The sequence below is a fragment of the Gambusia affinis genome, linkage group LG07 (genome assembly GCF_019740435.1).
Source record: "Gambusia affinis linkage group LG07, SWU_Gaff_1.0, whole genome shotgun sequence".
NCBI lineage: Eukaryota > Metazoa > Chordata > Actinopteri > Cyprinodontiformes > Poeciliidae > Gambusia > Gambusia affinis.
The window spans coordinates 233,024-259,863 of NC_057874.1; the positions used below are offsets into that span (position 1 = coordinate 233,024).

The window sequence follows — 26,840 nt, forward strand, 5'->3', positions numbered from 1 at the left end:
TGGGGAATTGTTAAAGAGCTCCTAATCAGATTGTATATATCTTTGTTCATGTGTTGATCAGATATCTCTCAAAGAGGTGGTTGTGTTTTGATATCCCCACTTTGAAAAAAAGATGAAGGGTTTTTTTCTGCTTCTTTATTTTATTAAATATTTATATTCTTCAAAAAAATCTAATTAAAAACATTTCCTTATTGTATGTTTAGCACAAATAAATTGGCCTCTTTGTCCACTTTTTTTTTTGATGTGTTTATAAAAGGAGCATGTTTCTGGCATGACTGGCCTTGATAAAGGCTCCTGTGTCTTCATTAGAGAAGCAGCACTCAGCGGCGTCCCGATTGTCTGATGTTTTGCAGTGAGAAGGTAAACATGTTTGTCGTACCGGCCGTATTTACGCTGATCAAACACGTGAGGCGGGACAAGCTGAATGTTAGAGACTGCAAGGTAGGAAGGTGTGCACTTTGGCTTTTCAGCTTTTTGAAGGTGGCTTACCAGCGGAGGATGCTTTATGGTTCTTTTAACGCCGACAATGCGTTCACTGGAGAATGCTCCTGTCATAAAGAATATTATTTTTGCTGCCAGACAATTTTCTCTGTTGGTCTCTAATTGGTTACATAAATCCTGGGCCGCTGAGGGTGAGAAATGTTGCAGTGTCACATGGTATAATCTTCACCCTTATTTACCAATTCATTAAGATTCATTGATGCAGGATTGGTGAGAGGAAATGACAACATAAATCAGGCCTCCAACATAATGACCCTAATCAGTTGGGAATTGCAGAAAATGTCATGATGAACTATGTCCTTGTATTAGTGCCACTGTACATCGTCATTGTGCTGCTTTATGATTGGGACGCATCATTCTGACATGGGTTGTATTTAAACCCTCCCCCCCCCCCGAAAAAAAAAGGAGTTGTTAAAACCTGATTCCATTAAACTGCTGAAATTTATGTAAGGTATTTGGATTTTAGCCCCGCTGCCTTTTATCTTCACTCTAACTGCGTAATGGAAATCACAAACTTCCATTCCTTTTTAACCCCTTCACTCCTCTCTCTATAGGATCAAAAGAGGCTTTTCAGGCTTGAATGACCCCGATAGAAGGGGTTAGGGCATGTGTCTGTGCAACACATTCTCACTCCCTACTCGTCATATCGACGCTTGGTCAGGTTCGCTCTACATCACATGTTGACCCATCAGGTACCCCCTTCTCGTCATTAGTTGACGTTCAGGTTTTTCTCATTGAATGCTGTAGCGCTATGTAAGCATCGGAATTTGACGACCTAGCAACAAAGATGATGAGTCTATTCTAATTTTTTGAAAGGCATAAAAAGTGCCTCAAAACATCACATGCAGCTATGAATCGTGTGTATCATACTTCATACTTGCCGGGATCAGGGCTTAGCAGAAGAATAGGACCCAAAAGGGCTGGGGGGAAGACTGCATGTGGAGAATTCGGACACACAACGCACTCAAAGGGGTGCAACTGGATGGCGATGACGTCAGCTTGTTCTTCTTGGATTTTTTGGCAGTTGGGATCATGTAATCATGACAGAAAATACATCCTTATTCTTCTTAAAAAATTTGTATTAAGCTTCTTCTTCTCATTATTAATGGATTAATGGAATTCCTATATCACGATCAGTCAGATTTGTCTCATCTCAGCAGCGTTTCTTCTTCTACGTGTTTTCTGTATGCAGTAGGGCTTGTGGCAAACGAATAACTGGGCATCTTTTGGCTCCGTCAGCAATTAGTTTCTTATTGCCACTCTTTCACCAAGTGTACCAATCTGAATGTTATGCTTTTTTCTAAACCTCTCTGTTGCATTACAAATTTTCACTTTAGGAACTATTATTAGCAACCTTCCACAATTATTCTTTCTTCCTCTTTTGTCATGGGAGGTTATTTATTATTATTATTATTATTATTATTATTATTATTATTATTATTATTATTATTATTATTATTATTATTATTATTATTATTATTATTATTATTATTATTTTTATTTTTATTTTTTTGGGCTCTAGTGTCCCTTATGACAGTAGGCTGACAGGAAAGGGGGAAGGAGAGAAGGGAAGACATGCGGCAAATGTCCGTCTGGTCCGGGAATCGAACCCACGACGGCCGCTTCGAGGACTCAAGGCCTCTAAATGTGGGTTGCGCTATCTCCTACGCCACCACACCACGCCCAGGTTATTTATCTATATTAGTGTTAGTAGCTGTAAATATCTGTCTCTGTCTTGCTTAAAAATGTCGACTTCTACTTGAACCCAACATTTCCACACAAAGAATGTTTTATTCAGTTCAGGGTTCCTGTTGTCAGCTCTAAGTTCTGCTTTCTTTCACTTTCTCACAGCTTGAATGAACCACAGATTATCAAAATGATTAAACAGGGCAACATTTTGGAACATTTGAGTTTTGTTTCACCTGCTGACCTTCCACCTCCTGCTTAAAAATACAACCTACGTTAACTCTCCTTTCCTGATTTCTATAGCTTCTTTTTCAAAAACACATTCCTAATATTAATAACAGGATGTTTTTATTCTTCTTTTAGTAGCAGCTTCCTCACTGAAGAGGGTTGTTGTCAGCCTGACAACAACGTTTTAGGTTTGCAGCACAAAAGACAGGATATTTCGTTTGTTTGTGAGCTCCCAAACATCTAAACAATTGGCTCAGTTCCAGTCACCTACAGGTTTCTTGGTTCACCTCTACTGTTTGCTTTATTACACTTGCTCTGTAATTCTAATTGAAAAATGGCAGCTATGAAAATTTATTTCTCAAGGAAAACCCTTTTAACACCATTTCTAATTACAGTGGTAAAGACCAAACCATACACCTGATTCCAGTTACCACAGCGGGGAAAGAAACATAGTAGATGTATGTCAGAGTTGAGAACTTACTCTACTGTAAGTAGTGGTTCATTTTGTGCAGAGAGGTGTAGTTTACCACACATCTGTCCCAATGACTCAACAGATATGCAAGTCTTTTTTACCTGAAAACTGATTCTGACCAAAAAGATGTAAATTTAACATTATTGTCCTCTGATTTGAATAGCAACATTTATTACACAAGTTCATTAATCATAGCATGATCCATTTCCTCCACCATCTTTACATTCTCTTTTTAAGAAAACTGTATCTGTATTAAACAGATACAGCACCGTTTAATTAGTGGATAATCTGTAGGTGCTTTAACCACTCCCATAGGATACATAGGATGCGGTCCTGTGTGTTTCTTTGGGTGTACATGTGTGACAGATCTAATTGGTAAGATGAGCCTGAACAAAGCAATCCAACGGGGTTGAGCCTGTGGTCAGGAAAAAGCCCTGCGCTCCTTCTCGTCTCCCGGTATCTGTCCTCTCACTACAGTGTTAATGGCCAACGAGCCACATGTGAGCAAGACCATCAAAGTCAGATGAAGGACAGTTACAGAGGAAATGTGTGGCGAACCACTCCTAAAAGAGGCTGCACATCCCAGAATTACTATTCCATTCATGCACAACCAGATTTAAACTCATTAGACTTCTCTATTTACTCAGTCTCCATCGGGCCCCGCTTGTACTAAAAATACCATGGCCTGCCTTACTTTGGCACATTCTGTCATTGTCTGCGCACAGCAGGCCTTCACTCCGAGCTGCAGCTAAGGAGAGGAGGCAGGAGGGTTTGTATATTTTCCGAAATTATGCAGCTACTCAGATTCTCTCCTGGAGACCTTCCTTCCACTTTCCTTGCTAATTTATCAAAGCCTGTAGCGTGATAATAGTTTGTTATTCACATAAAGCATCATAGTCAACTATGTTAGAGTGTTAAGTAATAGGTTCAGGTCTAGATTTCACACTGCAGTCATCCTGATGCGATATAAATATGTGTTTTGTGCATGCTTGCTGTGTTTTGGAGACTGGATTAGATGAGAGGATTAAATTTAAAAAGAAAAAACTATGATGGATTTGAGGTAGGCAATTCACATCTGCAGATGGCACGTTGTTGTTTCAATAAAAAAAATTCATAATCAAGTTGACATGTACATTGATTTTTGGCAGCAAATTTTTTTGTTTGATCATCCATCATCTGGTGATAAAAAAAAAAATCAGTTTCATCAATTTCAGCTTTGTTTTTAAACCAGGAACATGACATTCTGTTGCTGTTCCTCTCAGCCTGGAGACATCCTTAGCTTCTTCCACAAACACAGTTACTGAATAATTGAAAGAGGTAAATGTTTAACATGTTTTTACGAGTTCCTCTCTGTGCTGTTGTGAGGCACCTCTGTTTGTCGGGTGGAGGAAAACAAGACACACAGCTGCTTCGCTCGACAGCGACACATTTCTATTGGAGACCACCGTGTCGACCAGTCCGCCAATTGACGGGGGTCCTGCTCAGCAGCTGCAATGCAGCAGTGGTGGATCTGTCAGAAAAAGGACTTTTTGTTTATAGTGACATTTGTCTTGTTGTTTATTCTAGTCAAAGCTGTATTTGCATCAACATTGATTCCCTGCCCCTGCACTCTCCTGGAATTTGTTTACTCTGTGCTTGCCCTGAGTGTCACCTAGGAAATCGGCTGATCATTCCACCTGGTTAATATTAAACGGCTCATGCAAAGACATGTTTGTTCATAAACACAAACGACAGCTCCTTTTGTTTATTGTAGCCATGGCAGCGGTCACTTATTAAACAAACAGCTGCTGTGTTTGCCACTGTGAATGGTCTGCTAACAGCGTCCGGGGTCTGGGAACAACTCAAAACTTGAATTCCTCTTGTTTTTTTGTTTGTTTTGCTTTGCTTTGTGCAGTCACACATATTGTGACGATCTGCAGAGTGTGAAGGAGAGGAATGGGTTACTTTAGTCTACTAGGAGTTTGGAAATGATGCTATCTGTCACTACACTCTTAAAGCTGTTGAGTTTAAAAATGACTCAGTTTTGGGGTATTTTGTTAACCTATTTCTGGTTCAAACAAGGACTTTTCCAGGACTGGCTAAATTTGAATAGTTGTTTGAGACAGAACACTGAGTTAGGCTTTCAAACAAAAAATGGGTAAAAATAACTCATCCCTAATGTTTTAAGGCTACCAAGCAATAGGTTGAAGAAATAAACATATAAAACAATTGTTATGTTTGGGTTAAAATCTCTATATATTTAGGGATTAATAAACATCCTTGTAATGTTCTTTATCAATATTATTTACAAACAACAAAATCTGGATTAAAAATTGCATATCCAGTGGAGTTTTATTTATATGGAATTAAAGATTGAATAGCGGACAACCACTCCAGATCACTTCTAAAAACGCTTAGAACACTGGGGGAGGGACTATTTTAAAAGTACATATATACCATCATATGCATTAAAAAGAACCATGTTGGCACTACTGCACTGTCTTCCTTTTCTCCACTCTTGGGAATGCAGTCAGTCAATTTTACAGAAGTCAGAGAGGAAGGTGGGTAATGTGAGACGGGGAAGACATGGAGCAAGGGTCATCATGTTGGGACTCAAACCTGGCTGGGAGGGCTATGTCAAGGACTAAGGGCTCCATTTATGGGTTGTCCTTTACCCCTACGCCACCACAGCACTGCATAAATACAGCAAATCTTTGTTGACTTTGTGACCATAGGTAAAAGGCTACTGTTAGCTTAAATGAGCAAACTAGTTCTGTGGGGTGAACTAGTCATTAACACAACCCACTGATATTAGCATTGTTGTACTAATGTCAGGATGAAACATTTCATCCTGTGGTAGAGTTGTGATGATGCCTGATTATATCCCTGTCTACCTAAAACTGGCAACCTGAGTAGAATGATAAGGCTAACCAAATAGATGTGGTGTGAAAATGCCAATAGAGGAATAGTAAGATGGTCCACAATCAGCATTTTTATGTTTACCTCAGGGTGGTTCTAACTCTACAGAAGAACCCTTTTGCAGATGATTTATATTGGGACAACTTCCTGTTTCTCCCCCCAAATCCTGCATCTGTTGTTTAGCATAAAACTTTAAAGATTAATCCTAAATCAGTTTGTTGTCACTGATGAGGGCTCTGATTTCAGTTTTTTTAAAACATGCAGCTTCTGTTTTTCTTTCTTTCTTCTTTCCTCTCCGGATTCAGGAGCCAAAATAAGGTAACAGATAAGAGTCTTAAAAATCCTTGAGAAGAATTATGTTGTTGCACCTTTGGTACACGCCAATGTCTTGTCTAGTCTAGCAACCAAGCCGAACCTAAACATCTCTAAAGTGAACCGATCCCCATTGTTTGTTCTTTTGTGTCTTTATCTCCCACCCAAGAAATGTTGTGCTTTTGTTGTGAGCTTGTGTAAACAACCCGTGTGAGAACTTGGTAAGTAGAAGCAGGTGGCTGCTGAGGCTTAACCGTCATGAGCATTACAGAAAACCAGAACACAGAGAAGGGTCAAAGCACAGCTGCATTGGCCGACCTTACCTTGATTCAACCACTGACTTGTTTGAGTTGTCGAATTCCAAGTGAGCATGATGACAGGGAGACCAGCATTAGATTTCCAGTGAGGGGTTGACTGATGAGCTCTGGCCGCTGGGTGTTCTTAACCTTCAACCTGTCTGCTCAGGTGGGAGACACATGTGACTCTTGTTTGTACTGTACTCCCCCCAATTTGAGGCAGAGCAAGAGAAAACAAGCAGTAAACAAACAGAAACTCTTGCCCTTTTTTTTTTTGTTCTTCAGTGTTTGTTCCAAGCCCTTGTTCCATTTTGCAGCCAGTTCCCCCCAAAGAGCAGAGAGGCATCTAATAATCAACAGCACAGCCAGTTTTTCTATGTCTACAATCTGTTGCCTAGTTTGAAACATGACTTCCACTTTTTTGCTTTTATTTTTCAAGTTAGAAATGGCAATGGTTATTAGTACTATTTCTGTGAATATTTTGTAAAACCTTTGTTGCTAATAGGACAGATCTTAGTCCATTCAATACCATTTCACAAGGAATAGTATTGAAATAAAGTTGATTTTATTTTTATTTCTTTTCCTGTTTTGGTTAATTATCTTCCTGAAACACAGAAAGGAAAGTCATCTTTAGCTTGTTGGTAGAGGACACCAGTATTTCATGTAAAATCTTGATATTTCAAATAGTTTAGAAGACCATTCACAAGATTTCTGAAGCATTTAACATCACAGATTTGCTTTGCACTGCAGAACCAAACATTGAGAAACAGGATTCTATATACTGCAAATCTGAAACAAACGTCCAGAAAACTTCCAAACATCTGAAACACTGCAATCCTAAGACCCCATGTGAGGATTTGGATTTTGTGTGTATTTTTTCAGTTAATTGAGTCTCTGTGTTTTGATTGTTTTCAGCTGTCCCTTGTTTCCCCTGATTATATCCCTGTGTATTTAACTTTAACTGTGTCCCCTACACCCTGCCGGTTCCTTGTCTTATGTTATTTGTCTTTGCAATTGTGTGTCATGTCTCTGTTGAGTTCCTCCAGTGCTACCAGTGTGTGAGTTTCTAGCCTCATCCTTCAACAGTGCTGCCTGGATTTCTGTACTCTTGGTTGTCACCATTAAATTCACCATTTTCACCATAACTTGGGTTCATCGCCTCTCTACCTCACCTAAAACAATCTACAATTTGTGACACCCCACATAGTTAGAGTTGCCCTTGATTAGTAGTAAGTGAAACATTGATTAACATGTTTGATATGTATTTGCTTGATGATATAATGTTGATTGCTTGTTTTATCCATGATGACTCTGATATTTTCATGTTGTAAAGCACTCTGAACTGCTTTGTTGCTGAACTGGACTATACAGGTAAACCTGACTTAACTCTGACTCCACATTCCACTGGATGACCAACCTTGTTTTAGTCAGTTTTATTAGAGATGTCATTCTTTCAATTTACTTCAAGGGATTCATATCCCTTAATACAGTTGAGTGACTATAGAAAGACAAGCAAATTTCACTTTGACATACTGTAGTACTGTTGTACACTATACATAACACCCCAGTCTCTTCCATTGCATCCTAGCAAGCGACACCAAGATATTTGAACTGCTCCACTTGAGACAGAGACTGATCCCTGACCCAAAGAAAGTGACCTTAATTCTTCTTGTTCAGAACTGTGGCTTAAGACTTACAGAATTTCTTGAATCACTACCTTAATGTGGTTTAGAGGTTCAGTTCCCCTATGATCCTGCTCTCTGGGGGATTTGGCTTCTGGTAGGGTTTACATGTTACAAACACAGTTAATTGAAGTGGTAAGATAAAGATTGCCTCGATGATCTTGATGAATGACAGACCACAACATAGACTAGATCTTTAGGGAGAAACTTTAAGGTTGGGTGTCATGATAGGCAGGGGAGGGACGTGGCATCCTTACTGTGGTATGATATTTCTTTGAAAATATGATAGAGAAAAGCAGGTGTTTGTGTTATATCATATTAATACAGAGAGAAAGGGTTCTTAAACCCTTAAATAGTTTGAGACATTTAAAAAGTACAGTATGAATAAAAAATTCTTCTGTTACATTTATTTTGAAGAGATTCCAATATACCAATGAAAGCTCCACTGGCAAGTTTGCTTGAAACTAATATTTATTAATATGGGGGTTTTTCTTTTCCTCTTATTGACTACAGATTTAACAAGAGATTCACTTTGAGATTATGCCACTACATTATTGGCACTAGAGTTATTTTTTAACTATTTACACATCCCTACCAGTGTGCCAATAAATCTGGCAAAGGCTATATATTTTCTCCACCCGAAACAAAAACAGACATGCACCATTAATAATAATAAATGTCTCCCTTTATGCATTGTGCTGTTTTCAAATGTTTGTGCGCAAAGTATGTTTTGTCACCCCAGCAACTGCTCCCTCTTTTACACAGACCGCTTGACCCATAATTATTGCTTAATGTAAGCGTGTTGTTAAAACAGATCAGACGGAAAAATGTAGAGCCGTTTGAGTCATCAAATACAAGAATATCCACTGAACTGAAGTGAAAATAAATAGGCAGATAAACAAACGTCACATGGTCAAACTGCCCCTCAGCTCAGGATGCCCCCCCTTCGCCTCAGTGCTTCACAGATTAACACCATTATCAGCACAGCTCTCTAATAAGGCTCTTTCCTATCTGCTTGATATTTATGATGGATAATGCCCTTTTTCCATTTTCATTTTCTTTTTTTTTCTCCAAATTTTTTTCATTTGTAATATTGCAGCTTTGAATTATTCTGTGGTGAAATTAATGAGAAAGTAGATTTATGGGTTTCATTTGTTTGTCAATTCAAAAATTAATTGGGTGTTAATTTTAGCCGTCCCCTCATCAGTGCCGCTTCCAAGCTCGCATGCATTACTTTGCATTCATTGGAGTCGTTCTCTCCTTCATTGTGGGTCACTAGTTTTTGCATACATTAAAATAGCCCTGCGGCTCATTCTCTTGATTACTTTTGGAGATGCTGTGCATTTACACCTTTCCGTTACAATTATCAAAAACTCCCTGCACAAAACGACAGTGCATGTATAATAGCCATTGCTTTTGGCTCTTTTATGTACCTTCAGAAAAAAAGAGAGGCCCTGTCTTTTTTCTCTCTTTTTGCATTTATTTGAAAAAAATAAGTGCAGGTACATGGTTCATGGATTTTATTTTACCAGGATGCATGTGTTTTTTTAATTGGTCGTGAAAAGGCATCTAGATGGAGTCGGTGGCCGATTGTATTCCAGCTGCTCCCTTTGTTTCTTTGGGGTTTTTTGTTTTGTTTTTTTATCTCATGTCGAAGCGAGGCTGTGCCAGACTAGAGGGGTGAATTGGGTCAACATCTGTCTGGGGTGAGAAGGAGGAGGGTGAGATTGGGTGGGTGGGCGAACGAAGACCATCCCAGAAATCGGGACATGTGGGATGAGTCTGAGCTGCACAGACAGGCCCCAAAAGTGCAGGGATGTCATGACTCACAACTGAACTGGCACAGGCCACAGTATCAAATGACTCATTTGCTTCTCTTTCTTGCAAGGGGTGCTTCTAATGTAACGGAGATGTAACAGACCCATATTGGTCTGTTACATATGGATGTCCGTTACCCATAGCTAAAGAGCACAATGCTCTTTAGCTATGGGTTTTTATTTGAAGACAGTTTTGTTGTGTGTGACCACTATAAATGGTTGTTGTAGTTCAGCCATTTCCCCTTCTGTCCATCAGCCACGTCCATTAACCAGTTTCAGGACCCGACCAGAACCCCTCAGTGTTATTACCTCGATGAGATTTGTTTAAGTATAAAACAGGCTTTTAATGCCAAAAATTATAAAATGTTACAAGTCATACAAATGGAATAGATACAGAGCAACATTCACCATCCTGCGCTGGGCTCCACTTAGCACACCATGCTGACGCCAAATGAAGCAAAGTGTGGTGTGGGTTCTGCTTTTATTCTCCTCATTCTGCACCCTCTCTAAGGGGTTTTGGCCTGCTTAATCAGTTTTTGTTTATTTGTGACTATCACCAGTCTTGTATGTTATGGGTATGCAAGTGTGCAGCAATGTGCATGTAAGCAGATAAAAGAGACAGAGGAAGGACACAGAATCATTTTATTCAAAACATGGTTCAGAGCTGGGAAACTGAACAAGGATGTAAACACCTCTTTATAAGGTTGATTTCTTTTGTTAGTTTTACATCAAGATCTCTTGTCTCACATATGCTCTGTAAATATTCTGGTGTGACAAGTTGTCAACCTCAATTTCCTGTCTGTCAGTCTGAGTGTGGGTCCCTGTGGTGTCTAGAAGAGTGGAGGCCTTCATCTTGTTCAGATCTGATCAGATCTGTACCTGAGTGTTTTGAAACTCAGAAATTTGTGTTTAGCTCCATTTTCACACTCTCACATGATGAGGTCCAGTATTTTAAGGGCATTTATTCTGCTTCATATAAATAATTAATCAGCCAAGTAAATTTCCTTCTGCCTGACTTGATCAGCTTCATTAACTGTCCTAAAATTGGGGAGGCTAGATGCGCTGCAGTGAAAAAGGTTAACACAGGCGCAGATATATATGTATGCTGGTGTCACTGGCACTTTCCCCAGACAATGAACAGGGAGGGGTATCTGTCTGGCTTTTCTATGTATCCAGAAGACGTCACAGGATGTAATAACTATCTCTACATTCTCTTTTAATACTCATAACTCCTGCCACATTTTCTACATATTGCATTCATTTACGCTTAAAACTACATGGCTAGTGTTTATGTGTGATCCTCTGGAGTTGGATTAAATTATCGAAGACAACATTTCTTCCTATTCAGCAAGGGTTACTTAATATTCTGACTTTTTATTTTTGCTGTTAATTGAGCACCCCTCCTGGACTCGGCATGTTTTTCACGTGGCTTCAGATTGGCCGTTTCTCTAGGAGATCCTTTGGCAGGCCTCACACAGTGGCCCTGTTTCCCATTAAAAAGCCATTCTACCGTGGTTCTTCTGGGAGCCATGAGAGTAAATATATCCATTTCCATAGAAAGTGTTTAGTTTTTGGAGCTGCAGTGTTTTCTTGGGCTCCTCTGCTCTCCCTCAACTCAGGTTGGGTTCCTCTGTGATGTGAGCTATAGCCCCTCTCCACCACCAATACAGCCCTGCAAGGACTCTGTTATGAAGAACACAAACAAACTTGAATGTGTCAGTCTCACTGTGAATAGAATTTGCAAAGAAAAACAGCCATTTAATTTACTTTTTAGAGACAATGTGAGAGTGTGCATTAGTGACCAAACCAGGCTTTGGTGCTTCTGGTGGCAGGGACAGGGGCCAGGTCCTGCTGGTAGATGAAATCTGCATCTCCATACAGATCCTCAGCAGAAGAAATCATGTAGTTCTCTAAAACATTGTGGTAGACTGTTGCAGTGATATCCATTTAAGAAAGGAGAGTTTACAAACATCTGCAGCAGCAACCCACTCTCACTCCCAACTCGTCATATATTGACGCATGGGACTTCCGTCCTCGTCGCATATTGACGCGAGGGGTACCCCTTTCGCGTCAATATGTGACGCGAAGGGTTTTACCTGATGCCTTACCGTAATTTTTGCCCTAAACCTAACCAATTTTTGGGTTTTGAAGTGTCGGCAGTGTTTGCGAGGACCATTTGCGTAAATAATCCATGTAAAACATGCGACCTTCCAAAATCGTCAAAATCGTCAAAATTTTACGGTGAAGGAACCTGTTTGTCGTCACATATTGACGCGAAGGGCATACCCTTCGCGTCAATATGTGACGCATGGTCAGACGGCGTCCCAACTCGTCAATATATGACGAGTCGGGTGTGAGAATGTGTTGGCAGCAGACAACGCGCCTCAAACTGTAACTGACTGTGGATGTTTCACAATGGACCTCAAGCAGTTTGGGTTCAGTTCCTCACCTGTCCTCCTCCTTGAATCTTCTCTGCTTGATAATCCATTGAAGTCCACAGTCATCTCTTTTGCTGGTGCATCTTCTCCTGCCACATTTTGCCCTTCCACTAGACTTTCCATTGATATACTTGGACTCAGCACTTTGTGAACAGCCAGCCTCCTTGCTTTGAGCTCAGTAGATGATTAGTGTGTCACACTCAATTTACAACCTCCATGCCCTCTAAAATCTGGGTTGATTTTTTTCACAGTATTGTAATTTTTTGAATTCCTGTTTTGCTCTGTGTTATTTTGGATTTTGCTTCACAACTTCCCATTGTAACGACTGTCTCCTCTCCTCTTCTTTTCTTGCAGGTTTTTAAGTCATGATGCAAGACTCCACCACTGAAACGGTGAGCAATGGTCCAGCCAATCAGAATGGAGGTGCAAACATGGACGGCGTACTCCAGGAGGGAACGCCTAAAAGTGCCACACCTTTGGTAGACGTGACGGCTGCAGACCTCCTGCATCTCCAGCAGCACCAGGTACAGCCCATGCACCGCCCCACCCCTTCTGTTTTCACACCTGTCTTCACTTTATTAAGTCATGTCAACAGCAGGCCCAACCTACTGCTTAAAGTGCCAATTAATAATTAATCCCCCCTCCAAGTACATCCGGCACGTAAACACATTATTATTATTATTTATGTATATCGAGGCCCGTTTTGAATATTTTAGGAAGGGGAAGTGCTCTTTTCTGTGCGATTGTTTGGTTGCGAGTGTGTTTATCCTTGCTCGGAGCATCTGCATCTTAATCAAATATTTATCATCATGTTCAGACATATTTTAAGCTTGTAGGTGCTACAAGATTCTGTAGACAGTTATGAAATGATCACATCCAATAGGATGACAGCCCTTTTCCTCTGGCTCGTTGTAAACAAGTTTCACATTCTCAGACGCCGTGTGGAGACCCATGGTGTCGTTGAAGCTGAAGCTCAAATGGCAGACTTAAAACACATAGACAAGCTCTTTCTGTTGGTGTCAATGTTATATGTGGCACACGACAGTGTGTTTAAGGAAACAGCACTGAAAAGATCAGTGTGTCTTCTGCTATCTTGGTCTCCGATATAGTCACAACTTGGGTTGTTGTCAGGAACTGTTTGGTGATGATGCACAGGCTCTCTGCTGTTGTCTGTTGTCACAGCACATCCATCAGTGTGTGTAACAGTCCTGGAGCACAGAACATGGTGGAGGGGGATGGTAGTGGTAAATATGGAGCAGAGCAGTGACTCAGTGTTATCATTTATCAAGTTCCAGGAGAACAATGTTGGTATTTTGATGATGACAGATACAGCACCCTGTATGATTATTGGCCCCTGGTTAGGGCTGCATTTATTTCTTGCTTAAAAATATTTCATGTTCAACAGAATCATAAAAAAACATATAGAAGTTATGAAAGGTAGATTTTAAATCTTGGATTTCAAAGTGTTAATGATGCCACAAACATTCTCATGGCATTTGGAAGAAAATCAGACTCTGCTATAAACTAGTCCACCATAGTTTATAGCGGTCTAATGGAAAAGCTCCTTTAGTGAATCATTTAGTAAGGTGTGGGTCAGCCTATATAAAAACCACAATGGGTTCTATTGCTATTTTTTTCTTGGATTTTTAGATGGAATCATTCATTGACTCATTTGGATCTGCATCATAGCAGCTGTCAGTTGATTTTCTAATGTACAATCACACAATCTCAACAAAAAACATTTTCCTGTTAATCACATTGTCTTGGAGCAGGGGAAGCTTTTTGAAACAGGGACTGGTCAGTCTGTGTCCGGCTCCTTGGGATCCTCCCGAACTCCTCCCATTCCCTCTTAGATCCCAATCCTTGATCTCACCTCCCACGTACCCCTTTTTCTCCAGCTCCAGTTGTCAGTGAGAAAAGTACAACCATACTGAATGCATTACCGCAGTAGTCACACAAAACCATGGATAAAATTTCAATAACTGCAGGCCACAGTTGAGTAAACAGTTGCACTGAAATCTAATTCCTGTTGACTTTTCCTTCAGTCTTTGCCAGGGGCTCTTCTCTTATATGCTCCATAAAGACAATGGAGTTACAAATTTGATAAATGTGAGGCGGGGAGGCGGAGGGACGAAGAATGGGATTGGAAAGTGACTAGGATGCGTACTTGACACATCCACGAGATGGAAACAAGGCATCAGTACTAGAATAGAGCCGCTTGGGCTACAATGCTGCCAGTTGTTTAGTGGTGCAAGTATTGGTGCCTTGACAGCATTTAAAATAATAAAAAAAAACATCTTTTTAGTTTGAAGTTAATACATTTTAGTCAATATGTGACAATCTCTCTCAAGACTGGTCTGTCAGGACCTGATAGAAAATGTGTTTTTATGATACCAGAGTGAGTTCTTCTAAGCTATCTATGTTTTTTATTTACCTTTTTGTTCTGACTATGTCTTTTCATTAAGCTTTTGGGACTTTAGTATTGTGGGGTGGCAATAAATACAAGATAAATGCGACTTGTTAGTATTGTGAGAATAGTAAAACTCACTAACACCAACAGTTAGCTGCTAAAGTTGGTAAATAGTATCTGCTTTGCAATGTTCTGCTTAGATGCATTTGGTTGGTTCTGATATTTCTCTTGCCACAATTTAAAACTTTGATAAAATACATGGACTTTATGTTTCTCCCTTTTTTAAATCGGGACCAACTCTAGTAACAAAAGCACAATATCTTGACCGATTAAACCACTGGCTGCCTTAGAAGTATGAGATGTATTAGACACATCTTAAACATGATGTATTTATATAGAGGTTTGATGCAAATGTTTAATAATGTTCAACACTCTACAGGTTGGGTTCTTTAACAATCAAATTGGCAACCTCTGAGCAAAGTATAGCAACACAACAGTACGGAATTTTGCCATTTTATTGGGCAAAAATAACAAAATATGTAGTTTTTTTAATCCAGAAATCCTACGCTGGTCCACCTACTAACACTGTTTTACAATTAAAAAGATGATTTCAGAAGAGCATTTTTTGTCAACAAGAAAAAGGGCAAGTACTCTACACATGTCTCTGTTGCTAGGAGTCACATTTTCTGCCCTCTGATTTGTACTCACACTCCTTCCATTTTACACATCTTGAACAGATCTAATTGTTCATTTCCTTGGCCTGGATTTGAAACAAAGGGCAGCATGTCAATCTGCATGGAGGTGGTAAATGACATTGATGGAGACAAAAGATGTGATGTCTCTCTCAGCTCCTGTCACAATACTTTGTTTGGCTTCTCTGGCTGCCGACAGTCAGTGTATCAGGGTTCTCATTCCTGCACAACGAACCATGTTAATTGTCCTTGGGGAGTTACAATCCTTTTATAATCGCTTGATAACTTTCCACTTCCCTGGCAACTCACTGTCTTTTCTTTTAGGTTTCATTTGCGGCCTTTCTCTCATACAGCTTTAACCAACACAAAAGAGGCTTTTTGCTTCCTTTTTTTGTGTGTCTTTGTTCTCCTCAAAAACATCCAAGCGTGATCCAGAAATCAATCTCAAACGTTCCTTCGATTCAAAGTGGAAATGTCTAAGAGTCCCTTGAGTAAGTGGTAACAACAAACCTGGTGGTGGCATATCATTTATTCTTATTAGAGAACATAACTATGAAAGACAGTCCTCATTAATAAAGATGGGGGATGAAATAATTGTAATCTGTTTGATCATCTTGATTCTGACAGGGGAATTCATCTTGTTGGACTAGTCAGACTTGGGGGAAGTGGACCATAAGCTCAATATAAGCATCTTTATTAGTTAGTCAAATACTGTTTGTTAAGAATCAAGAGTAAAGGGTGGCGGGGGGTGGGGAAGTGCCTGTTTTCTGTTCTTTTTTTGTTTGTTTGTTTTACTGCTGTTGAAATTACGCCAATCTCACTGTAAAAGGAACTTGGCGTGCCATCGATTGTGTTGCAATGCTTTCAGATTTACGTGTGCTTCTAAATATTTTCATACATCTTATTATTTTCAATATAACACATTGTCTGCAAGCAGTTTTCAGATGTCAGTTGACCAGTTTTTTTTCTCTCCTTTATCTTCTCGTAACGTTCGCTGCCACAGAATCTGAGTGTTTATTTTCTCTCAGTAGTTGTTTGCACCACAGAAGTTGTGGTTTTAACGTTATTCACATGAGGAAGTGAAGATACTGAAAGGGGAGGAATAAAATGCCAAAACCCCAATTGTCTGAACACATGGCACTTTTGCAATAGCCTGTTTTGTGATTTAAATGATTTTGTAACGGGAAGTTGTGTTGTGAAGCTGCAGCTGTCAGATAAACATGTTGCGACACTCACGGTGATGACAGTAACGATATCTGGCCGTTTTAGTCAACTCTGAAGCTGCAGCTCTCAGGATATTCCTCCCAATATTTCCTGTGATTTATGCTCAGTCTTGTCACACCTGTTTATTCACGCTCATTGTTACATCACACCCGATTTCAGCGGGCAAAGCATTAAACTTTAACATTCTGTATTTTGGAGGTTTCTTTTTTTCATGTTTTGATGATCCGAAGTTGCTCTTATTTACTGTGATTCTGAAAATGCAAAACAAGAAAATCTAATTTTCAATTTGTTGGGTTATTCACTCAGTTTTGTTCTGTTTTGACAGTAAACCATTTAGTTGTGGGCATTTTTTTTCTTCTCTTGTTCTGGTCGAGGTGTTGGTCCTGTTGCGTGTAAAGAGAGGACAGAGTGACACGCATTACTGTGGCTGCACAAAGAGCTGAGTGGACCCATATTTCCTGTTTGCATAATGCAACAGACCGTCCCCTGCGGAGGCTTCAGAAGGTGGAAATACTGTTTTGTTTTTTTTTTATTCACCAACAGCTCTATTCTTTAGAGATTACAAAATAGAACAGTAGAGAGAACATTGACGAGTAAGGATGTATAATAATGTATACAGTAACACAATATTATGTCAGAGTGAATTTGTATTATTTCCGACTGGGAACAAATATAATATAATACTCATGTATAAATCAACTTGGCAGATTTAGGAATACCTAGCATGTCTGGATCGGATATGATCATCTCTAATTTTAGATCTAAAAATCTCTTCATTGAAGAGATGCTCTTTTTGACCTGGCTAGAGATTGATAAAGCCTTTACTTACTTGCGAAACACAAGCAAAGCACTTTTTATTGGTATTAGGACTGCTTTAGCGTTAGAAATACATTAAAAACAACTATCTATAGATTGCTCAGGCTCAATATATTACTGTAATAGATTCTTTAAAAACACAACTTTTACTGTCAAACCATTATTCCATTTGTAAGAATAAACAAAAGGGGGATTCAGAGGAATTTCCCCAACATCTTCCTAAAACCTCTCCATGTTTTATCTTATAAGGCGATTTGTCATCAAATCCTTACTGACAGGAACTCATAGATATACAGTGAGCATTTTGAGGCATCCAAGGGATGCTTGAAGATCAACCACTCAAGTACAGTTTTTGCTAGTCTTTGGCACAAAGTCTGCTTTTGTAGGTTAATACGAAGTCAGATTGATTGCAAATAGCAGCTAGCAATGGCTTTATATTGTTTTTCTGGTCCAGATGAGGGCAAATGAAATACCAAATTGAACATACATTTCGATACATAAGTGTATTGGAATGTATTTTCAATTTGTAGGTAACATTTATTGTAGGTTTGTGTTCCTACTAGCAGCATGTCCTGCTAAAATAATCCTCCAATGTCTTTCTTTTCATAACTCCTCCACCAGTGCTCAGGTATCATCAAGCACCACGTTTATATTTCCACAGGATTTCCAAGCCGAGGCTCTGGCTTATTGGAAAAAGCTGGGAGAGAGGATAACATCAGTGTTATGACACTGCATATTGCCCTAAATTGCTTATTGGTAAAATGATAGTGCTAGTCCAATTTGAATAATTTTATGGAATCCCTCACAGAACAGTTTAATTATGTTATCACACAACTGGCAACATCTGTCTTTATACCACAGCACATGACAGTTTTATTACAGGCTGGATTTCTGTGCTGGTTCTGGCAATTGATGTGTGATCTGATTAATAATCACACAGATGGAGGTGAAAATTGAACAGTGCTGCATCGCCATGTTGGGGGCGGGAGGGATCATTATTGAAGGAAGTGGGGAAAAATACCTTTTCTGTCAGTGAAAATATGGCGGTTCACTTTTTTCCATATCATGACATACATTCATTTTTAAATGTTTTTTTTTTTTTTTTTTATGTTGTTGGGATCTATTTCTCTCTTCGTTTTTGTTAGTGACTTTCCAGGAGGTAAACCACCCAACACCTCTGCTTTGTCTTATGGACATGAACTCATCTGCCTATGAACTCATCCGTTTTGTTGAGTCTATTTTTCCAGCTGAGAAGAGCCGGAGCACAGGCTGCATGTGTGCCGAAGCCCCTAGTTTAAAATATTGTGTTGCTTAGGATGACATCCTGCTTACATACCCTGCTGATGTGGGCGGCAGGAGGGGCATTACAAGAATTGTGTTACTCTGCCATAATCAAAATGGACACATGCTCACACTCAAACATCTCCTACCATCCAGGAAAATCTGCCAGGTCACCTCTCTGAATAAATAACTAAGTTTCTCAACATAAAATATACATCTTTTTGTACAGAAAGTTTCTGTGTCAAGATTAAAGGATACTACCCCACTAGAGATGAATCAGTTAGAGAGTAATAACCAGTTTACGATCTCTGGTAATACCAAGGTGTAACTGATTCTGATTTCTTTTCATGGACAAAAAAAAAAAATTAAAGCTGCAGGCAGCATTGACATCCATCAACACCACCCACTCGCCATCATCAACACTCATACAGTTTTTGTAATAGTCCACAAGGCGATGTACATCAAGGTGTTCAGCAGTACTCCCCAATGATGCACAGAAAATCTGGTTAATAACAGTTAAGGGAGATATAGCTGCTTGAATAATCTACGGAGCACAGTGGCATCAAATTCCAATTTATTGCTATTGGTGTCTTTAGAGTTCGGTGCAAATTGGATGATTCATGTGTGATTTAGAGCCAACCATATGCAGACGGCAAGGGATTAGAATTCACCATTCAACCATGCCCACATGTTTCAGCCATCAACTAGTGTTGAGAGCAGAATTTACTTTCAAGTTATTTGCCATTAAACACAGGTTTATATCTTTATGATTCAAACAGTAAAAGGCAGAAAACTACCAGAAAAAAATTGACTTCTTGTTGAAAAGGGGGTAGGGCTAAGATGATGTCACCATTTGACCATGTGAATGTGATGAGCTCTGGTCTCTTATAACAGAAGGAAAGTTTTGTGCAGCCAGAAGCTTGTGTGGAAGTTATTACACCTTCTTGTTTTATGGCCAGTGACCAGATTTTGAGGGGTAGCCATACCCACACATTTTGATGTAGGAAAAATATTTTGATAACTTTGACCTCCAATCCCTCAGGACTCTGATGAGTGATTCTGAAGTCTGTATGTCAAAAGCTGCAGGATGAGTTTGCTCAGATTCAGCATGTGTAAAAAAGTCACTTTGATTCAAACTGTTTACGCTTTAAAGCAAGTGAGACCAACTTCTTATCTGTCTTCTTATCTGACTCAAGATTACTTTGGTTAGGTTAAGGGGGTCAGAGATAGAGCTTTCCAAGAAATAAAGAGACTTCAGGTTCTGAGGGGCAGGGCTTAGTTAATATCCTCACATAACCACACAGAATTGTTGGACATCAAACATGGTTGACTCATTCCAAATTTGGTGCAATTTGACCTTTGTATGTGAAAGTTATTTAGTTTATTTAACCTGTGGCCAAGTTCACCTCTTGGCCACAAGTCCTAAACATGCTCAAAAACTCACACTTTTGATAACTTAAGTGCATGAATGAACCCAGCAGGTGAAAATACCTAGGAGGAGTTTGTTAAAATTTGAGGTATGGAAATACCTCAAACTGGCCAAAATTTGAATTTTGACCTAAAACGGCCACCTACCTGTACATTTTAGTGTATACATCTAGTAAACTTTTTTTCCTTGATTCAGGAGGATCTACCTATGTACTGTACTTCAGATCTCTATAACATACAGTTTGTCCTTATTCACAGGAGGCACTCTAGAGCCTTTTGTCCACGCCTACTTTGTGTTTGCACTGGAATCTGAATATTTTATGTGGGGGGACAATTTTGGGTGAAGTATAGAGTTTTTGATATGTTGCTGTCAAAGAGATTGAGGCTCAATTTCAAGACGTTAAATTACAGTGAATTTTTCTTTAAGTCATATTTTATACATTTTTATAAAAACTTAAGGTAACATAGTTATTTATCTCCAACATTCATCAAAATGCTAAGCTAACTTACCCAAATCTACCATTAATTACATATTTTAGCTATGATGTTCATGGAAATGAATGCTTACCTGAAGCCATTTCTCATATTCTTTGACTTTTTATAAATGACATCATTCTCTATCAAAGGGCCTCTAATGCTAAACCCCCATGAATGGGTGTACCCAGCGAATAAATGCCTCCCATTTGAATGCTGCGTGCGTATGCTGGTATCATTAGCAGGAGTGAAGTGGCTCTCATCGTGCGTTACGCAGATGGTCTTTGATGACCACAGCTAAACTCTAAACTTGGAGCAGGTGTCATTGTCAAATGAAATTAGATGCTTTTTTCAACCTATTGTAATGTTTACATTTAGATGAATAATAATAATAATAATAATAATAATAATAATAATAGTGCCATTTTAGGTGAAGCTTTTTCGTTAAGCATTTCCAATCTGACCCAATTTATTAAGGATAGACTTAAGGATGCACAGCTCCTCCTGGGAAAACATTCAAGAGCAGTGCCCATTCATTTTTAATGAGAGCACTACTTAAAAAAAAACTTCACTGAATTAATATGTATCAGTGAAGTCTTTTCCTGTGCAGAAAACTTCAGGGTAATTAATATTCATAGGCTGTGCTTGTTAACACCCCCCCAATGCCAGTGCAATGTAGATCCAATTAACATAGAATAGACCCCAAGGATTTGGACAGATAAGGGTTAAATGAGCTATTGAAATTGAAACTGGGACCGTCTCTCCCCTTTCAAACACGTATTTGTTTCCGTAAGCTTGGTCCATGTTGTCGCTAGAAGCTGATTTTATGTACGGGTGCGAAGGTAGAGGCGCCTTAAAAAAGAAACTTGTTCATATGTGTTGAAGCGCAAGAGCACAAGAACACAGCAGACATGTCTGTAGGGAGAATATTACTTACAAAGAAAGGCTAATGTGAAAACCCTGTTTTGAGCCAGGCTTTTATATCTTATTTATAATCTAATACTAAAGCACCAGACTTGCCGGATTAAAGTTCTTGACACAGGTCAGTGTTTTTCATTTCCATCTTTACTCCTACCCAACTGTCCTGTCCAGAGGAACACTGTAAACGCAATCATGGTATTTAATTAAAAGTAGTAATTCGACTTAAATCTGTTTCCTTCAAATTGCGGTCACATTCACTTTTTGTAAATTACATGGAATCTGTGGTTGATAAGTTACTTCAACTCATACTTGAGCTGGATTAATTAAAAAAAAAAAGTAAGTTTTTGATTGAACATTTTTTTCAAGTACTTTGACTCAATACTGCATGCATCAAACTACAAATGCTTTATTTTATTTTATTTTATTTTTTGGAGACAGTGATTTATCTCATCTGACTCAGGATATTTAATACTCATGAGTCAGATGAGAGATAATCTCAGTGTTTTCATAAACAAGGGTGCATTCACATAGCAGAACATCAGAACAAGTGTCCATGTATCATCTTATTTTAAACTAGGCTGTCGGTACTATGCTAACTTTAGTTGCCAACAACACACTGTCCTTGTTAGAGACGCTGTTTATTGACCTTAGATTAGGGGTATGGTCACAGTCAACAAACTTAATGGTTTTTTTTTTTGGCCATTAATAATTAATTGCAATTTTTTACATGCAAAAGTCCCAAGCTGGAATCTTTGTATTATGTTTCTAGTATTCCTGTAAATTTGACGCACAGGCAACACCTGCAAACGTCATTGATGGTCGAGAGTGAGAGTGAATTAATCTTTATTGTAAGTTTTATCAGACAAACTATTTTTTGTGTGCTTGATTTTTATGTAGTTTTTCTTCAAATATTTGATGTAAGTAGTAATTCTATGACATGGGAGAGAAGGGTGCTATGGCGGTGCAGGGGTAAAGCACAACCCATGTATGAAGGCCTTACTTCTCGACGTGGCTGTCACTGGTTAGAGTCCTGGCCTCATGACCTTCTTTCAAATAAAGAGGTCAGCCAATAAAACCTTTAAAAATAAGTGGGAAATAGGAAGGACAAGAACTCATTCAAGAAAATTGGTTTATTTAAGTGAACTTATTTTTTTTAATTAATTTACAATATCATTTAGTATATCACATTTAAAATAAATGAGATTTTCTTACTCACTAATCTTAAGCTTACTTTGCTTAATTTTTTGAGGCAATGAATTTGCATACTTTTTAAGTAAGGTGAACTAATTATATTTTACAGTGCAGCTCATGTCAGAACGAGTCTGGATGGGAGTGAGCAGGGGAAGCTAAGTGAATGAAATTCTTTGGCTGAGACTGCTTCAACCAGCAGTTTGCAAGTTTTAAATTGGCAGAAATAAAAAATGGAAAGTTTACAGATTATTTCAGATCATCTTGTTAAAAGACAAAGGAGAGAAGATACAACCACTAAAATCAGATGCCACTCCATTTTACTAATATTTAATGAAGGCAGTTGCACTCAGTGTCTTCTTCAGTGGTTCTTGGTGTAGCGCCACCACAGACAAGAAGGTAAGCAGGTTTCTCAAAACATGTAATCTTACACTGTGCAATGTGAAAGTGTACCACACCAGCTGAAAATGTAACAAATGTTGTAATTTTGGTCCCCATTTGAACAAAGTCTACCAGAATATCTGGAGTGGAAACACCTTCAAATGTCTATTAACACATTTTTATGCTAGCAATGTCTGTGAATAATCCCTATTAGCATAAGCTTAAGCTAAAGTTGGTCCCAAATTTTAACAAAACAAGATTCAACTCTGTATCCGTGGATGTAAAACGAAGCATGTGTTAAGCTTTCTCTTTGACGGTTTGGATTACAGATGTACTGATTTGATATTAATAGGCATTGGTCCCGATATTGAAAATAATTATATGTCGGTATTGGTGACAATGTGCCTAATTAATAAGGGCAGATTTCTTCAATCTAATTCTATGCTTTGTGCTTTGAGCAATATTACATTTATTTTGTAATATATTTAGAATTCAGGATTGCATTGTCTGTCCCATTTGGAAGAAGGTTTGTTGCAGTTTATTTTTACATGTTTGCTAACATTGTAAAGTTGTATTGTCCTTACTAGTTTGAATAAACGTGTGTAGCTACTGGTGTAAGTAAACAAGTGTGCTGGACTACTGCAGATGTGTCAAATAAATTTGTAATTCAGTACATTTATGTCCGTATTTTAAAAGACTAAATATTCAAAGTCAATTTAGCACTGTTTTTATATATCAGGTTGGTATCGGTCAATACTAAATCTGAGATATCAGTATCGGTGAAAAAAGTCGATCAATCCATTCATGGTTTGGATGATGAGTTACAAATGGGGTGAATTATTATTACATTGGGCAAGTCTTGCAAACACCTTACATAAAATGCAATTTTCAGTAGAGCGGAAGTGAGGCGGCTCCATGTGTAACCAGATACTTTTATGCATATTGTGCTGATTTTACTAATTGATTAGGTCCCCGACACCTTTTTTCTTTTAAATTGGTGGTTTCTACATTTATTCTGATGAGAACAACAAAGTATAACCATATCGGCTGCCTGCCCCAAGTCTTCTCCCACAAGGTAACATGACAAAAGGGCAGCAGGCTGGCAATTACAGTATGTTGCACAACTTTTAAAACTAACAAAAGGAACCTTTCATACAAAGAGAATTAACATTTTTTTTGTTTGATGCCATTTTGTCTGTTAGCTCCCAACTGTAGCATGTCAGAATGGACCAACTGTATTTTTGTCCATTCTAATTGGTCCATATTAATAGATGGAATTCATGAATTCAACTCACTGACTCTTCTTCAACCTCATAAATCAAGAACTTAGCATGGAGAAGGATAATTCTCCACAGTAGTGCCTTGCAAAAGTATTCGGCCCTCTTAAACTTTTAAACCTTTTGCCACTTTTCAGGCTTCAAACATAAAGATCTAAAATTGTTATTATTTTGTTAAGAATCAACAACAAATGATACACAATCATGAGATGGAACAAAATTTATGGGATATTTTAAACTTTTTTAACAAAGAAAATGCTGCCAAATGGGGCTTGCAATATTATTTGACCCCTTTATTTTCAGTGCCGCAAACACTCCAGAAGTTCAGAGAGGAACTTTGAATGAGCCAATGTTGTCCTAAGTGACTGATGATGATGAATAGAATGCACTTGTGGAGGAGGTGCTGATGCACCTACAATCACTGGAAGTCCTTTTCTTTTCTGGTGCTAAGAATAAAGCCAAAACTTACATGTGAATGCCAGACAGTCTTATGCAATAAATTATGATATGATGTGTCTTTAATATAGCAAATAAAAATGACGCAAATCCTTTTTTGGGTCTGGTTGGGACAGCTGGAAAATAGAATTATTACTGGATTCTATAAAGCTGCATCTCAGCTTTAAGCCAAAATATATTTTGTATATATTTTATGTATACAAAATATATTGTCTCTCTGCTAATAAATCTATAGTTTGGTTTCTGTCAGTTATAGAAACAAGAGTGAATTTCTCTTTATAATGGCCCATAATTTAATTGTACTTAATATGAGCCATGATTTTAAATTTAACAAACTTTGACTCCTATATGCTTAATGAAATATTTCATCCTATTTGATGATTGCTCTGAATATTGCCATGTTCTACAAACAAATGATGCAATTTGTCCAGGGAAAAATGTAGAAAAACAGGTGGTTATATCATTTTTTTATCCGGCTGTCAACTTAATGTCACACGCAGACTCATTGCCATGGCAACGAATAAACAACAGCCTTGGGAGCACAGAGCAAAGATTACTTTTCAAATGCATTAGAAATTAACACTACAAAAATCCCACAAAAACATTTACCACACAAAAACAGACGTACAAACACCAAACAGAACATTTGGATGCAGATTTATGTTTTTGAATTTCCATTTTGCGATCTTTATAAAGTCATCGCCTGAACACTGATCCCTGATCAGTTTGAAATGTGATCCCTTTGGACCTTGACTCGCTATAGTAGTGTTGACAATATCAAAATGTATGTCCTTTGACACAATCTTTGCTCGATTGTGTCATTTCCCCGACTACGATATTCCTGACTCAATGCAAAGCAGCAGCGCATGGGGCACACTGTAAGTCATGTGATGTCCAATCCACTAGATCACTGAGTGTAGATAACTGAGTGTAGATCACATCTATGTAACTCGGCATCTATGCCAAGGTACATAGATGAAGGCACATAAAGAAAAAAGTGCAGGAAATACTTGGGGGGGGGGGGACTGTCCCCTTCTATAGTCTTGTAATCTGTTATATAATGTCTATAATATTATACATAGGAAGAAAGAGAGGAATATATCACTGTGTAGCAGTCTTAAATCAGTGGACTGACATACAGTGTGTACTTGTTTCATCGATATTTATATATATGTGCATTAAAGAATGGTGACAGCCCGTTTTTGGCAGTTGGCGTGCAAAATGATAAAGCACCAGTTCTGGTGATCAAATGAGCCTTCACTGAAGTAAATATGCATGGACAGTCGCAGCGTGTGTGGGGTCTGTTCGAGTGAAGTTGATTGTATGACATATTTTCACCCTTCAAAGTATATATCAGTGATTAATAACAACCCAGTGTGCGTTCAGCGGTGACACGGTCTCTATTTGAGAGAAAAATGGCATGGGTCAGTGTTTGCCGCTGAATTGCTGTGTACCATTTAGAGAATGATATGCCGTGATGGGCTGGCTGGTGATAAATAACGGCGGCGTGAACGACATGTACCATAAATACTTGGCCACACCAGAGACAGCATTTCATATAGATTCCTATATGGTGTATTTTAAGTGAATAATGAAAACAAAGCTTTTTTTCCTCCAGAACATTAAGTGCTGCTCACTCACTGTTTCGCTCTTTGGTTTCTGATACAATGTTTACTGTTTACTGATTTTGACATGATGTTATGGGATTGCTGTGGAAATGCTAGCCATTAAATGGCACAGAAAATAAGACAGTCCTTTTTGTCTTCCCCCTATCTCCACTTTACTTCTCTATTATCTTTTTCCTGTATTTTCTTCTTCCCCTGTAAACGGGAATATGTTCTGCATTTGACTGAAGGAACATGAGCCTTGAATATAAGTAACTGTTTTTTGCATTAAGTACTCCCTGCAGGTAGAGGGAGGGGCGGGCAGAGGGTGCAAATATCACGTCCCTGCGTGAAATTT

At 38.6% G+C, this 26,840-nt stretch overlaps 1 protein-coding gene across 9 annotated transcripts in view; it reads left to right on the top strand.

Annotated features, from left to right (window-relative positions):
- Window positions 1–26,840, top strand: part of foxp1b (forkhead box P1b) — a 263,651-nt gene that overhangs the window by 109,049 nt on the left and 127,762 nt on the right. For all 9 annotated transcript variants that reach the window (XM_044122251.1, XM_044122252.1, XM_044122248.1 and 6 more), the window contains one exon: window positions 12,685–12,854. In XM_044122251.1, coding sequence (XP_043978186.1) covers window positions 12,696–12,854 — 159 coding nt within the window. In that variant the 5' untranslated portion in view covers window positions 12,685–12,695. The remainder of the gene's footprint in view (window positions 1–12,684; window positions 12,855–26,840) is intronic.